The 14,497-nt window shown below is 42.6% G+C and overlaps 2 protein-coding genes across 2 annotated transcripts; both read right to left on the reverse strand.

Annotated features, from left to right (window-relative positions):
* Positions 1 to 1,107: 1,107 nt before the first annotated feature.
* Positions 1,108 to 3,452, reverse strand: HOXB5 (homeobox B5). Its single transcript, XM_063138108.1, has 2 exons — positions 2,736 to 3,452; positions 1,108 to 1,364 (listed from the first exon to the last, which is right to left on the reverse strand). The coding sequence occupies exons 1-2, from the start codon at positions 3,409 to 3,411 to the stop codon at positions 1,117 to 1,119; spliced, it is 924 nt and encodes a 307-aa protein (XP_062994178.1). The 5' UTR covers positions 3,412 to 3,452; the 3' UTR covers positions 1,108 to 1,116.
* Positions 3,453 to 6,168: 2,716 nt separating this feature from the next.
* On the reverse strand, positions 6,169 to 9,722 carry HOXB6 (homeobox B6). The gene is made up of 2 exons (XM_063138110.1): positions 9,302 to 9,722; positions 6,169 to 7,084 (listed from the first exon to the last, which is right to left on the reverse strand). Exons 1-2 carry the CDS (start codon positions 9,720 to 9,722, stop codon positions 6,825 to 6,827), a joined length of 681 nt encoding a protein of 226 aa, XP_062994180.1. The 3' UTR covers positions 6,169 to 6,824.
* Positions 9,723 to 14,497: the final 4,775 nt, after the last annotated feature.

A 14,497-nucleotide genomic window follows, 5' to 3' on the forward strand; every position in this document is an offset into this window, starting at 1 on the left:
CACTTTCTGTGTTTTTGAAGTGTATCTTTCGCTTATGAGTAACTTTAGGGTTGGAGTTTTCCAACTTCGCGGTATAAAGAAACACAATGGAGGGTCTTTTTCCGGCCAGGCGAAACGTTTATTTGACTTCAAGTTAAGGCTACAAACGGATACGAAAAAGCTTCGTGGCAAAGATGGGTACAGGCAGCTAGACATGACAAATGCCATTTCAGACACACAGAACACTGAATTCACCCTGCCCACTAAAACTTCCTATTAGTCACTGCAGAAATATTTCTAGTATTTACAAACATTTTAAACATACTATGGTTGGTCCAATCGTATACCCTTTTAAAGTGAACTTCACTCACATTTATTTCTTAAAAAAAAGTTTCAGAACTGGCCTGGAATCAAAACAAGGCCAAGAAATATGAACCAAATCACAGACTTGACAATTTCAAAGACAGAAAGATACATGAGCTTATATATAGATATATTGTATTTTTAAAATTTTATTTCATTTTTTTAAAAAACCCAAACCAAGAACATTTGTTGTGGTTGATGTTTTTAATTTTTTACCCCCTGCCATTGAAGTTACAGGACACCCCCGAGTTGAGTAGAAGGAAGAGAAGTAGGATCCCCTCCAAAAGCCTAGAACTTTTAAAGAAACCATCCTTCCTTCTCCTCAGCAGTTTATAAATAAGTTATAACATTTAAAGAGCGCACATTAAAAAACAAAAACAAAAAACATGCGAACTTCTCTCCAGAAAGCATCGTTATAGCACGGGACACAAACATTTAGAACACCTAAAGCATTAAAGAAGCCTCTGGAAATAACTTCATTATTATTATTCTTTTAATTTAAAGGGGGGAAGTCTCAGCAAAGGACACAGTCCTGGAATAATAGTACCATGAAAGTTGTTTTATAATAATAATAATAATAATAATAATAATTAAAAAAAATCAACAGCATGCTGAATGGAAAGTGCTTCACTTTACAGTACTCCAAACTTTTAAAAAAACAAAAAACTGGCTGTTGCTTTTTTTGTGTGTTTGTTTTAAACTTTCTTACTTTCTTTCCTTCTTTCTTTCCCCCCTGCCCAACTTCTATTTCTTAATATTCCTCGTTGATATAATTTATGGCTGGAAAGCGCTGCCACCAGATGCTAAACTCATACTTTTGAGTTTGTTATCTTTCTTCCACTTCATGCGCCTGTTTTGGAACCAGATTTTTATCTGTCTTTCGGAGAGACACAAGGCGTGGGCTATTTCTATTCGCCTTCTGCGGGTGAGGTAGCGATTAAAGTGAAACTCCTTCTCCAGTTCCAGGGTCTGGTAGCGAGTGTACGCGGTTCGGGCTCGTTTACCATCCGGTCCAGTCATATCTGAATAATAATAATAATACAGGGACAACATTTTGGGTTCTGTTTGTCTTGTCTTTATTGCTTATGTCACAGAGGCGGAGAGAGATCATTCCTACTCAGCTAGAAAAGGTCACCACTGGCTTACTGAAAAATCACGCCCCATCTCCTCCATAACATCCTTGCTTTTACCTCCTCACTTCCTCCAAGTCAATATTCCTCATTTTAATTCTCTAGACCCAAAGCTTAATTCTAGCTAAATTTATGTATGTGTGTATAACCTTGTCCCGCACCTCCCTCTCTCTCTCGTTCTTCCCCCTACTCTAGGACAAGTTTATACAATTCACAACAAGCCCGTATGCATCTTTATTCGGAAGTAAACCCCATTGGCTTCAGAGGTGCCTTAGGGTGCATAGGATGGCAGCTTTAGTATTTAAGATTCGAGTCTGAAACGCTCAGCCTTAGTTATATCCCTGTCTGCGCTCATATATCAATACAATGATATGGCAGATGTGAACATACCAGCAGAGAGAAAGACAAGCGAGTCCCTGCAAAGGGGTTTGTACATAGTAACTGTGTCTTCCCCTCGCCCTGTAACTGACTTACCTCCTTGATCTGAGTCACATTTCACTGGAAGCAAGTTCCACTGAAATCCTGGGGACTTGCTTTCCCACCCAAATGTATTTAGCATGGCTGTGTTAACCCAGTCAATACTGTTCACTGTCCTTCTTGGTAAGGTCTTTCATTTTTACCATGGGGGGGGGAGGGGACAGTGAAAGAGTTTGCCATTATCCCATATTGTCACAACAGCCGCTAAAATGTGGGGGGGGGAGAGAAGAGGACGTTGAGAGACCCATCTGTGCCCCCAAACAGCATTCTTTCCTTTCTTTCCCCCCCAATCGGTTCACCCATTTCTTTTCTCCTTATCCTTTAAATTCCTATTTAAAAAACAAATAAACCCTATCCATTGCCACCACCACCGCTACTACTATTACTACTACAGCCACCACCACCACCACCATAATAATAATAATAATAATAATAATAATAATAATAATAATAATAATAATAATAAGCTGGATAACACGTTGTTTCTTTATTTTTTCAAAGTGGTGTGGAGTGGAGGGATAGCAGATACGAAAACCATCCTAAACAAGGCTTTAAAAATGAGAGAGAGAGAGAGAGAGAGAGAGAGAGAGAGAGGCACTTTCTGAAAGGAAACAGAAAGGGCTTCCCTAAAAGACCCACGAAGAAGAAGGTCTCACCGGGCGACTGGGTTCCATTCCCACCTCCCCTCCCCCATCTGCCCGGCCAACGTCGCCCTCCTTCCTATCTCTCCATCTCTCTCTCCCTAGACATCATCCAGCCACCGCTAAATTAAAAAGGAGCATGTACCATGGCTAATATGAAGTTTTCGCATCCAGGGGAATATCTGTGGGCTCTGTCCTTCTGCGGCCGGCGTGGACGTGGCGATGGGCTCCGCCTGAGCTCTGCCTCCGCCGCCGTTGCTGTTGACTTGGGAGCCGCTCTCTTCGGTGCCCGAGGACGCGCTGGTTTCGTCTATCTCCGCGAAAGTGGCGGCGGCGGCGGCGTTGGCCGCGCCGACCGAGGCTGCCTGGTCGGCGGGGGAAGTCGAGGCTGCTTTGCCTCCATGGCTCTCGCCGTTGCTGCCGCTGCCGCCGCCGCCGCCGCCGCCGGTGCCGCTGCCGCCGCCGCCGCCGCCGCCGCCGCTGGTGCTGGTGGTGCTGGTGCTGGTGCTGGTGCAAGGGAGGGACTCGGAGGAGGACAAGGAACAGCTAGATGCCTGCCTAAACCTGCTTTCTGGCGCCGCTTGGGCAGGGAAGCCGCGGGCGCTCTCCCCGACCGTTCCAAAGTGGCTGGCGGAGGAGGTCGAACGGCTGATGCTCAGATCCATCCCATTGTAGTTGTATCCACCGTAAGAGCCGGCGTGCATGTTGCCTGGATCTCTATAAGATCCGTTCATGGAACTGCCGGTCCCATAATTTAGCAGCTGATAGTCTGGGGCATTAGGATAGCGTCCTGAGAACGAGTTTACAAAGTAAGAACTCATTTGGGTTGTATTTTGGAGGGCTTGATTTGTGGGGCTCGTGGTCGTTATAACCCCTGTGCTTGAGGATTTATGATGTATTAATGAATTATAGCGATGCACTGTACTTCGTTTTTGCTATGTATGCGGCCAAATATGGGGGTGGGGTGGGGGGTGCGTTTGGGAATCACGTGCTTTTGTTGACCAGTCGTAAATTCTCACTGATGACCTCAAGAGGCAATTCATGCTCTATGGTTACAAATAATGACGATCCGAGAATCGTTAGGCCCATGTCAATGCGCGGCTTCCAAAAGGGGGAGGAAAGAAGGGGGAGGCCTCGGCGAGCAGAGATTGCTCCTTGTTGGCGGAGTGCGCCACCTACTGGGCAAAGGCAGAGTTAGCGGGCAGGGAGGTTAGCTCACCCACTTTTAATTTTTTTTTTAAAACAGTGAAGCGCTCTGTTTCTGTGTCCACCTTTTATTGAAATAAAATATTTTCCCCACCTAAAAGTGTCGTCTCGGATTCTTTGTTCCTCTCTTTTCTCTCTTTCCTTCTGAAGACAGCATATTTCTCTAGTACAAAACTGTTCTGTTCTTTCATATTGTTCCTATTTTGTCCAGTATAATATTTTTATTATTATTACTAGTAGTAGTAGTAGCAACTGTTGTTGCAATAGTAAATTATAATTCCAATACTTTTATAGTTTGATACTAGAGAAGCTGCTGGTGGAAAGAATTCATCCTGATGAATATTAAAACATCAGTTCATCCTTTCCTTTCCTTTCCTTTCCTCTCCTCTCCTCTCCTCTCCTCTCCTCTCCTCTCCTCTCCTCTCCTCCTTCCCCCACTTAGGCTGCAATCCTATTCTCACTTACCTGGAAGTGAGCTCCATTGAACTCAATGGAACTTACTTCTGTGTAGACATGGATAGGATTAGGGTGTGGGTCTCTCTGAAGAGGACTGTCAAAATCAGCATCAACCTATGTTAATATTGCTGCTTGCACACCTTTGCAATGTATATGATTATCACTACCATATTATTATTATTATTATTATTATTATTATTATTATTATTATATTTCAGTAACTTTATTTTGTAGATTTCAGAAGGGGAAGAATCAGTTTCCTTTAAAATAGGAAATTCCCTGTGTTTATTCATATAATTGGTGATTTTGTGAGTGGGAAACCTGGAAATCTGTTGAAGGGACTGTCACAAAGGAAGAGTATCTCCACCCTTCATTAAAACAGAAAATAAATTTTGGTAGTAATAAATCCTGTAAAAATGGGCCAGATTGACAAAAAATATTTGCTTTGTTCAGCACTGTCGAAATATTCCGCAGCCTTCTTCCAAGACCATTCAGGAATGTCCAAAAGCCAGCCTGCAACTCATTGGAAATTATGGGCCATATTGAAAGTGACATATAATTACAATAATTACGGCCAATGAAAAGAGTAGCAATAAGGATAAGTGTCCTGCAGCTGTGAGGCTTCTGCATGAATTGATTTTAAAAATGCCTGTCATTACACTAGATTTGGGTGTTGTTGTTCCGAGAATGCATTTGTACCTGTGCATTTGAGGTGGTCGAAGCTGTAAGAGCAAATAGTTATTTCAGGACTTCCTCAATTGTCCTTTCTTTTTAAAACACACAAACCCAACCATTTAAGAAGCACAAAATAACAGTAAGTCAGAAATAGTTGCAGGCTGCTTGCTTTCACAGAACAAGAGACAATGACAATTAGTGGGGGGGGGGAACCCCATCTTCCTTAAGTAATCTATGCCTTATTTGAACTGGACCTCTCTAGAAATTGTTCTTTGTCTAAACATGGAAAAACATATTTCCCTGCATAGAAATAAAATACAATTAAAGGAATATTGAAAAATGCATGTATGTGTGTGTGGAGGGAGGGGGGGAGGAGAGAAGGAGAAGATGTGAGGTTCTACTGTTTAAACCGCTACCTTTAAAAAAAAAATGCTTTCAGCCTTGCACAGAAAGACTAAATAACTCGTAGTTCCAATTTTAATTTTAATTTGGTTTATATGTGAATACTAGTTAGGGTGTGCTTTGTGGGAGTGGGGGGAATGAATTAAGAGGAAGTTTGTCCAGTGTTTGGAAGAGCCTATACAAATGTTGAATATCTTTTAGCAGATGTATGATGTGGGGGGCACAGTTATGCCTGTATCTTTGATTTATTATATATGAGGTGAGCTTCCCCCCTCCCTTCTTCATAACTCCTTTGTGCTGTAACAATAAAAAAAGATCCACATGAAAGTTAAATGTCAGCTCCGAGATATTCCTGGTGAAAAGGGCTTTCATTTAAGATTAGGCTGAAGAGTTGAAAGTAAGGGTTGGTGGTTGGTGGTGGGATGGAAGACATAGAAAATTTATCTTTCCGCTCTAACTTCTGTAAAGCTTAAAGAATTTCTTGAGTGTTCAAGTTAGGGAAAGAACTGCTATCAAACAGCTGGCCTTTTTCTTTCTTTCTTTCTTTCTTTCTTTCTTTCTTTCTTTCTTTCTTTCTCTCTCTCTCTCTCTCTCTCTCTCTCTTTCTTTCTTTCTTTCTTTCTTTTTTTAACAAACACACAGTTCGTGTAGGTGGACCAATTCATCAGAAAAGAGGTAAGGGTGTGTGTGTGTGGCTGGGGAGGGGGGAAGGGACACACACCCAAAAATACAAAGGTGGCAAGTGTTGTTGTTTTTTCTCAGCATATTTGTTTCTTGTTTATTAGAGGATTTTTTTTATCTCCATAGCTAACACAAACTACAAACACAACACTGTACAAAATTGTAATAAAATAAAACAAACAAAAACACCCCCTCGTTTTTTTTTATTTCGCCATCCTTTTTTTAGGTAGTGATTGTTCCTTTTCAATAGATCTTTTCTTTAAAATAACAAAACAAAAAACCTTAAATGGCAAAGAACCTAGAGATGGATTAACTTAACCCTTCTTCTTCTTCTTCTTCTTCTTCTTCTTCTTCTTCTTCTTCTTCTTCTTCTTCTTCTTTAAAGAGCAACGTATAAGTAAAATCGTGCATGAGATTTTTGTTTTACAAAATCGAGACAATCAACACCCCCAAAATCTGACACATATATTGCAGCACCTCCACTTAAATACAAGGGTTAGCAAGAATCCTAAGAAGGACACCTCAAGTTTTTTTTTTAAACAACAACAACAAATCCAATTGTGGTGAGGGGAGAGGGGCAATAGAAAGGATAGGAAAATAAACTGGACTAGAAGCTTGATTATGACACGACAGATTATTGGATGCGAGTGAGGGTGCAAAAGGATGGTGGGCCCACACCTCCAAATAGTCTCGGCTATTTTACAAAAATGTGTGTCTCGGTTGTGCCTTTTTTTGCCCTTTTCGGAGCTCCCACAACTGTTGGCATTTTTGCTTTCTTCTTCCTTCATTCTCTCTCTCGCCTTCCTCTGCTTCCTCATTCCGTTGTTTTTTCCTCTTCTTCCTCGGCGCTGAGCTGAGTGGAGTTGAGTAGCTTGTTTTCCTTTTTCCACTTCATCCTTCTGTTCTGAAACCAGATTTTGATCTGGCGTTCTGTCAGGCAGAGCGCGTGGGCTATCTCGATTCGTCGGCGCCTGGTCAGGTAACGGTTAAAGTGGAATTCTTTCTCCAGCTCCAGGGTCTGGTAGCGGGTGTAGGTCTGTCGCCCTCGCCTGCCACTCGGCCCAAACGAGGAACCTGGTAGGGGAGAAAAAGTATGGGGTGGATGGGACGCTGAAACCTTTACTGGAGTTTCAAATATGCATGACAATGCTTACTCCGTTACTCAGTGTGTGTGTGTGTGTGTGTGTGTGGGAGAGAGAGAGAGAGAGAAAGAGTATCCACTTCCCTCCCATCACTTCCCCTCTTTTGTGGCCCTCGTTCCTCGCCCAATTCCCCAAACCTTTCCGATCAAAAAGTCCAGTAAACATGCCGATAGGACATTTCAAGCAAAAGGAGAGGAGAAACGAAACAAAACACGGACTCTCTGCCATTTGGTTCTTTCGAAAAGCATGGACCGTGGCTTCCCAAAAGATCGTGCTCTACAGTTGGACAGAAGTCGTGGGGATGCAGGTCCCCCCCCCCACATTAGCTTACTTTCTGGAGGTTGACACCTCCTTCCCCCGTGCTCCACCAGTCTCAGCTTGAACACTTGCAGCTTCACCATGCAACATCTATTTTGTTTGTGTGTGTGTTATCTTCTTAAAAACAAGGGGGGGGGGAGTCCCTGAAGAACAGTTCTGTGTAACTCCAAAGCCTGCTGTTCATGTTTTAAAGGCTAGCTCCTCCAGCAGAAGAGGTCCACTCGTCTGTCTTCTACCTTTCCCTGCCTTGGGGTCTCTAGTGCCCCTACTGAGTGGAGTTCATGGGGCACTAAGACTGCAGTCCATTACTTACTTGGGTACATTACTTACTTGGGAGTGAATCCCAGTGGGTTCGGTGTGGTTTACTTCTCGAATAAACAAACATGGTTTTGGATCCAGCTGAATAACTGGTTAAGGTTGTGATTTTAAAGTGACTTAACTTGGAAGCTAATCCCACTGAAGCTAACCAGCAGAGCTTACTTCAGTGTAAATGAGTTTAGGATTGAGGTGATGAAATGGCGCATAGAAATCAATGAGACTTTGCTTCCCAGTTAATGAGTGTTTGGGGGCACAGTGGTTGGCTTGCAAGATTTTGTCCTGAGAGAGTTGCTAAGGCGTTTGCCTCGCCCAAATACCTCTTTGTGCACTTGTATGCCGAAAGAAACCACGTCGAAAAGTTATGAATCCCACCCCCGCCCTCACTTTTCTTTTGAGTAACCATCACTGACCCTGCTCCTTTCCATTATGTAGAACTCGCAAGACGCTCTCTGGGTCCCACCTCTTCTCTCCCTCTTATTTATGTGCTTTCCCTTCCCCTGGTTTATCGGTAACTCTAAATAGATTCGCGAGTTTAAGCAATAAGGAAGTATATATCGATCCCCCTTCAGCTACCCACCCCCACCACCACTTTTGGAATTTTTGAAATCTGTCATGCAATACCTGCATACATAGAGCTAGAAAGAGGAGGAGCTGTTGCCATGTCTTTATAGCTTTTTAAAAAAATGTATTTTCATGGAAAATATGGCACCTGGAGGCAACCGTCTATCATAGAAGAAGGTGGGGTGAGGGTGGGAAGTCAGTGAGTGAGTGAGTGAAAGAGAAACTATATGCAACTCCTCTTCAGACAAGCATTTCATTATGCCTGACTTTCATTAAAAATGTAGCTCTCTCCCTTCAAATATTTAAGCCCTCCTGACATTATTCAACTGGCTGGGGTTACAGAACACAACTCCCCGGGATATGGATTGGCATAGGTGTGTGTGAGAGCGAGAGCGAGAGCGAGAGAGAGCGAGCGAGAGCGAGAGAGAGAGAGAGAGAGAGAGAGAGAGGGTGAGAAGGGGGTGAAATCCAGGTTCATTAAAATCAATTGAGGGGGGTGGATTTTAGCGTGATACCGATTGCATCGTGTGTGTGTGTGTGTGTGTAAGTAGACCAGACACGTCTCTAAATCACTCCTACTGAGTGACAGCTAACATTGCCTTCTACAAGACAGAGCTGGTCAATCAATAAACCCCGTGCCTTCGTAGATACAGAAAGTTGGCGAAAGAAACCAACCAACTGAAAGGAACCTGGGGCAAATTAAATAAACAAATAAATAAATAAATAAATCAAGGCTTACAAGCATTGGCGTTAGAAGTCTGATCTAAGTGGTATAAAAAGTTTCAAGAAAGTTTTTGGTCCCCCTGTCTGGAAGCTGAGATTAGATGGACATTTCCTGTGGGGAAAGAAATGGGGTGGAAGGATTTCTATCTATCTATCTATCTATCTATCTATCTATCTATCTATCTATCTAATCTTCGTTACAGAGAATTAAGAGAAAAGAGCAACTTACTGTTACAGGAGTTCATCCTTTGCATCCAGGGGTACACTGGAGTGGAACACTTCTGATCCTCGCTGTCCCCGAAAACGTGTTTGCTCTGGGAGCAATCTGACTTCCGGACTTGCTCCTGGCCGAACTGGACAGGGTCCTCTAAGCTCGAGAGAGAACAGGCTGTCTCTTTCTCCCTGTAAAAACCAGATGTCCCGTAATCGCAGGCTGGGCTCCGGTTGTAAGCTCCGTTGGCTTGCTGATAGTAAGGCGCGCCCGGGTAACCCTTTTCCTGGACTCCCCCACCTCCAGTTCCGTAAGTGGCGGGATAGTGCCTTAAAGGATCCGCATACCCCGTGGAATATAAGGGGAGCTGTCCCAGAAACGGTTCCTGACCCCCGGCTAAGCTCACCGGAAAAGTAGAGTTGACAAAATAAGAACTCATTGGAAATAATAATAATAATAATAATAATAATAATAATAATAATAATAATAATAATGCAGAAGAACAGCGTCTGTTCTTTCCCTGGGTCTTTATGATTTGTTGCGTTTTATAGTCCAAGCGGTTTAGCTATTAGCAGTATATGGGAGATTGGGTTTTAGCTGAAGGGGGATGGCCGCGTGCCAACCAGGGACATAAGGAAAGAGAACCATCTGATCACGCGCTGACCAATAGCAGAAGTCGAAGACTGCGAAATAGCACCCTAGAGGGGTGAGCTTTGCACAGGGGACCCCCCTAGAACAAACCAGCGAAAGCATCTCTGCCACCAACACCATCACTTTTAAACAACAGAAACGCGCGCGCCCCCCTTTCCACCCCAGATACACAAATAGACACCCTCCCCTCCCCCCCCTTAACCACATACTAATGATCTAGGAAAAGATAAATCCATGGAGTTTCCTTTGGTTGTTTTTTTTTTTAAAAAAAGATAAATAAATAGAAGAAGAAGAGGAAGAGGAACAAGGAAGAAGAGGAGAGGGCGAAAGACCAGAGGAATAAAACAAATGAGTTCTGATATTATCATTGCTGCTACCGTGGAGACAGGGAATAGGAGAAATGTGGAGCCTTTTCATCTGGAAAAGTTTGGTCATTTCCAGCGTTATTTGTTTGGGAGGGGGCATTCAATGCAAGAGGTAAAGGGGGAGTCTGTGCAATATATATATATATATATATATATATATGCTAGGAAGTGCCAGTCTGGAGAAAAAAGTTCTACTACTTATGTCTTGTTCTTGTTTTTGGAGCGGGATGAGGGGCGGGGGGGGGGTATTCTATACGGAGAGCCCTAAAGAGAACTTTAAACCAGCTCCTGTGGAGGCATGAAGGAATCCCTTTTGCCCACGTTCCCCTCTTCCCCCGCCTCAATTCCACCCTGCTTTCTTCATTAAATGATTTCAATGGATTGAAATAGCACGTGTGTGTGGGTGTGTGTGTGTGTGTGTTGACACTCGCATGCATATTTGATCAAGCCCGGCCTAATCAGACCCTTCAGTTTTAAGTTTCCGCGGTACCGTGTATAAAGTCCGGAGGATGGGTGGGTGGGTCTGGCGCTCAGCTCGAACGATACCCCGCGTGTCTGTAAAGAACTGTGCCCTCTTGCGTTTTTACGGTTAAGGCCGGGTCTTTGGACAGTTTAGAGTTAAGGGGAGCGGCTGCTCTGACGGCCAAGAAGAACACTCCTCATTGATCCCCAAGCATCGAAAAATATTTAAGGCACCAGGGGAATGGTCATCTGGGAGATGGTTCCCGTGTGGTCAATATGAGGTGAGCCTGCAGCAAGAATTTCTATCTTTACTTTGTGCGCTTTGAGATTTTGTTTTGTTTTTAAAATTCGGAACCGACTTGGTTTAGGAATAAATGAAAGTCGCTCAGGAGTCTTTCTGAAATGTCTTTTTTTTAAAAAAAAAAAATTAAAAATTAAAATTAACAAAATCAGTGAATGAATGGACTGGAAGAGTTTATCCCAAAAGTTTAGGCTCCTGTCTTCGCCTTGGCTGCACCAAATCTTCTACGGGGCGACAAGTCACTAGTTCGCTCTAATCAGAAAGTCCTACAGATTGGTACGGTGCTGGCTTATAATTTAATTCTGCTGTGTCCCTCCCACCTATGAATCGTATTTTGTGGACAAACCGGTGATTCAAGAAATCATTTTGAAATGCCCCAACGTCGTTTTTAACAATATTTTAAACTCACCCTCTGCTCCTCTCAATTTAGTTATCTATTTATCTGTCTATATCTATTTCTTCATCCTGCCTCTGCCTCATCCCTTATCTATTCACAAGGAAATGCCCATTATTCCATTCTGAGTTCTCTGAAACTTCTGGTATCCAAAACCATCATATATCCTCCACCAGCACGCACGTCACCGCAAACATAAATAAATGTCTCTCCAATTTATCCCAACTTCTGATTATCCGAGTGTAGAGAGACATCACTCCAATTTGGACAAATGAAGTTGTAATCCAATCTACCTATCTATCATCCCTCTATTACAGAAGCAGTAATCTGCTCATAGGAATTACCCGCCACACATACACTCAATTGCTCCCAGATCGGATTTACATGGCAACGTGATCCCTACAGAATGACCAATGCGAATTTTCTCTGTCGAGGATTAAGGAGTCATGAAATCGTACTGGATTTGGGTTTAACTTGATACAAGACTCAGTTTTAACGAGGAGGAAATCCACACTGCTTCAGCGCTGCCCTGAACTTAGAATGGAAGGAAATAACAGGCAAAGGAAGTGACTTTATTTTTAAAGCACTCTCTTGCATACACGCCTCCTCTTTCTGGTTTGTATGACACCGGTTCCTGCAGGTTCTCTCCATTAACCCCAGCACGCAAATCGTTTGTGTGTGGAGTAGATCCAAACTTTAAATAGATCCGCTTTATTGGTGTATAAAAACAGAAGGAATAGGAAGGAGGGAGGGGAGTGGGACTGAGTACACTCCCCCCCCCAAACACACAGGAGTTATTTGAAAACAGCACAACCCTTCAGACTTGTTTAGTAACTGTGATATATCACATGTGAACAAGAATGTCTGGATTAACATTTGAAGTGACTGCTTGATGGTTAAATAAGTGAGTAAACTTGCTACCTGTTTTTAACTTTTGATTTTAGTTTTTAAAGTGATATTGGAAATGCAGAAAGTGTGTGTTTGTGTGGGTGTTTCCGGAGGGAGTATATTTATATATAATGAAGCAAATATGATGAAATCCAGTTATTCTTATGCCTCTTTGTGAATCAAGGAAGCCTCCTTCTTTCCAACTAGGGCAATTCGGATTATCTTCATTACCTACCCAGCAAAAACTTTTTATTAAATTAAAAAGTAATTAATTGAAGTTTGCCTTTTAATAATTAATTACTCACCATCCAAATATTAGAAAAACAGCCCCACCCACCCCATGCGGCAAGGAAGGGCTGACCTTCAATTTACCTGGTATACAATCATGTAAAATCTTTTAATGAATCATTCTGTTAAAATGAATTGGAAAAGGGAAAGTGGGGCAAAACTTGGTTTATAAAATATCAACAGCTTTATGGAGGGGAGGGGGCAAAGTGGGACATTTGCATTGTTTAGAAGGTTGTTTATAAGACAGCACCTTTGCTCTCTCCCCCACCCCCCAATGTCTTGAAATAATTTGGGGGCAGAATGGATATTCAGTTTTTTTTTATGATTTATTTAAAGTTACCATGGGTATAGTTGAGTCATAAAGATAGCTGAGTCATAAATCTTTGCGTCTGTAGTAACTATTCTTTGTGTTGTGTGTGATCAAACCGCAGCCTTTACACTCCTGCCTTGTTGTTGTTGTTGTTGTTGTTGTTGCTGCTGCTGTTGATTTCATTTCTATACAGTCCAATATCCGAACCTCACTAGCTATGGAGATACTGGCCTTCTATTCTCATGTCACTTGGCAGCTTTCTATACTGGGCCTCCAATTTTAAATGTTATTATCTGAAAACAATCCATGAGCTGGTTATAAAGCAAAGAAACTCTTCCCTCCTGCCTGTTCTTGCCAGAGACCATTCGCATACTCTCTACTAGCTCCGGGAATCTATCTTGACCCGCGTGTGGCATAACTCAAATGGCAGAGAATAAATAAAGATTAAAGGGGCTTATTTACAACGTGTGTAGCTGGTGCTTTGTGGCTGAGAAAATGCTCCAGGTTTCTGCTTCCCCCACCCCCTTCTCCTCTCCGCTCATTCCTGCCTTTTCTGCTTAGCACAAGCCAACTTTACAAAGCACAAGGAAATGGGGGAGGGAGATAAATGAGGGGATTAAAAGCAACACCCAAATATTTCTCTGGGCAGTCACCAGGCCAGGGGATTGCTTGGTGGCAGGAGGAAAAGAAAAAGTTAAAGCAAAGTTAAAACAGTCCAGAAATTTGCAGGCGAAGTAAAATGGGGTTCTCTCTAAAAAGGAAGAAAGATAGAAAGAAAGAAAGAAAGAAAGAATACTAACTCTTCCTTTTTATTATGTGGGGGATGGAGTTCAGCATCATAGAGAGGTGTGAAATCAGCAGGACTTTTGGCAGAAGGAGACTTAAATTGGTACCATAAACCAAAGACTGGCCTTTAAACACACGCAGGCGGGCACACGCGCACACACACACACAGAGAGAGAGAGGGGTGGGTGGGGAGAGAGTTGAATAGCCCCATGACTTTATTTAGGATCATAAAGCTATTCCCTGGGGATGAGCTTCTTTTGTCATCATATAGCCATACCACAATTCTACCAAAGTGATGTTTTTCTACGTTGTTGGCATGTATAAGACAATGACCCCCCAAAGGCATGAATACACACACACACACACACACACACACACACACACACACACACACACTCACACTCCACTCCCTCTTTCCAAGCACATAACCATTTGAAACTTAATTTCCAGTCATTTACGTTTAATTTACCTGACTTCCCCTGCAGTGTATAATAATCTTGTTAATGGGATTACAGAAGACCGGGGGGGGGGGGGGGCGAACACTCTGGGAAAACCACCCTTCATTATTTTATCAAAGGAGTTTAGCTAATAATTAACAAAAAAGGAAACGAGCCTTTAGGATAAAGTTTTAAAAAGCACACACGTACACACACACACCACACACACACACACGAACCCACAAGCAAAACTTTCACCATCTTGTTTTATTTGTTTCACCAAAAAAGAAAGGAAGTAAGGATTTAAAAAACCATGTAAAAATCAGTATTTT

Source organism: Elgaria multicarinata, chromosome 11, assembly GCF_023053635.1.
Source record: "Elgaria multicarinata webbii isolate HBS135686 ecotype San Diego chromosome 11, rElgMul1.1.pri, whole genome shotgun sequence".
In the NCBI taxonomy this organism is placed as follows: domain Eukaryota; kingdom Metazoa; phylum Chordata; class Lepidosauria; order Squamata; family Anguidae; genus Elgaria; species Elgaria multicarinata.

Bases quoted from the DNA above. Each gene is read 5' to 3' on its own strand.
- HOXB6 (XM_063138110.1), bottom strand. From the start codon at position 9,722: ATGAGTTCTTATTTTGTCAACTCTACTTTTCCGGTGAGCTTAGCCGGG. The intron at 7,085-9,301 runs GTAAGTTGCTCT...CTCCCCTACCAG, and splicing joins AAGGATGAACTCCTGTAACA to GTTCCTCGTTTGGGCCGAGT.
- HOXB5 (XM_063138108.1), bottom strand. From the start codon at position 3,411: ATGAGTTCTTACTTTGTAAACTCGTTCTCAGGACGCTATCCTAATGCC. The intron at 1,365-2,735 runs GTACATGCTCCT...ATTATTATTCAG, and splicing joins AAAACTTCATATTAGCCATG to ATATGACTGGACCGGATGGT.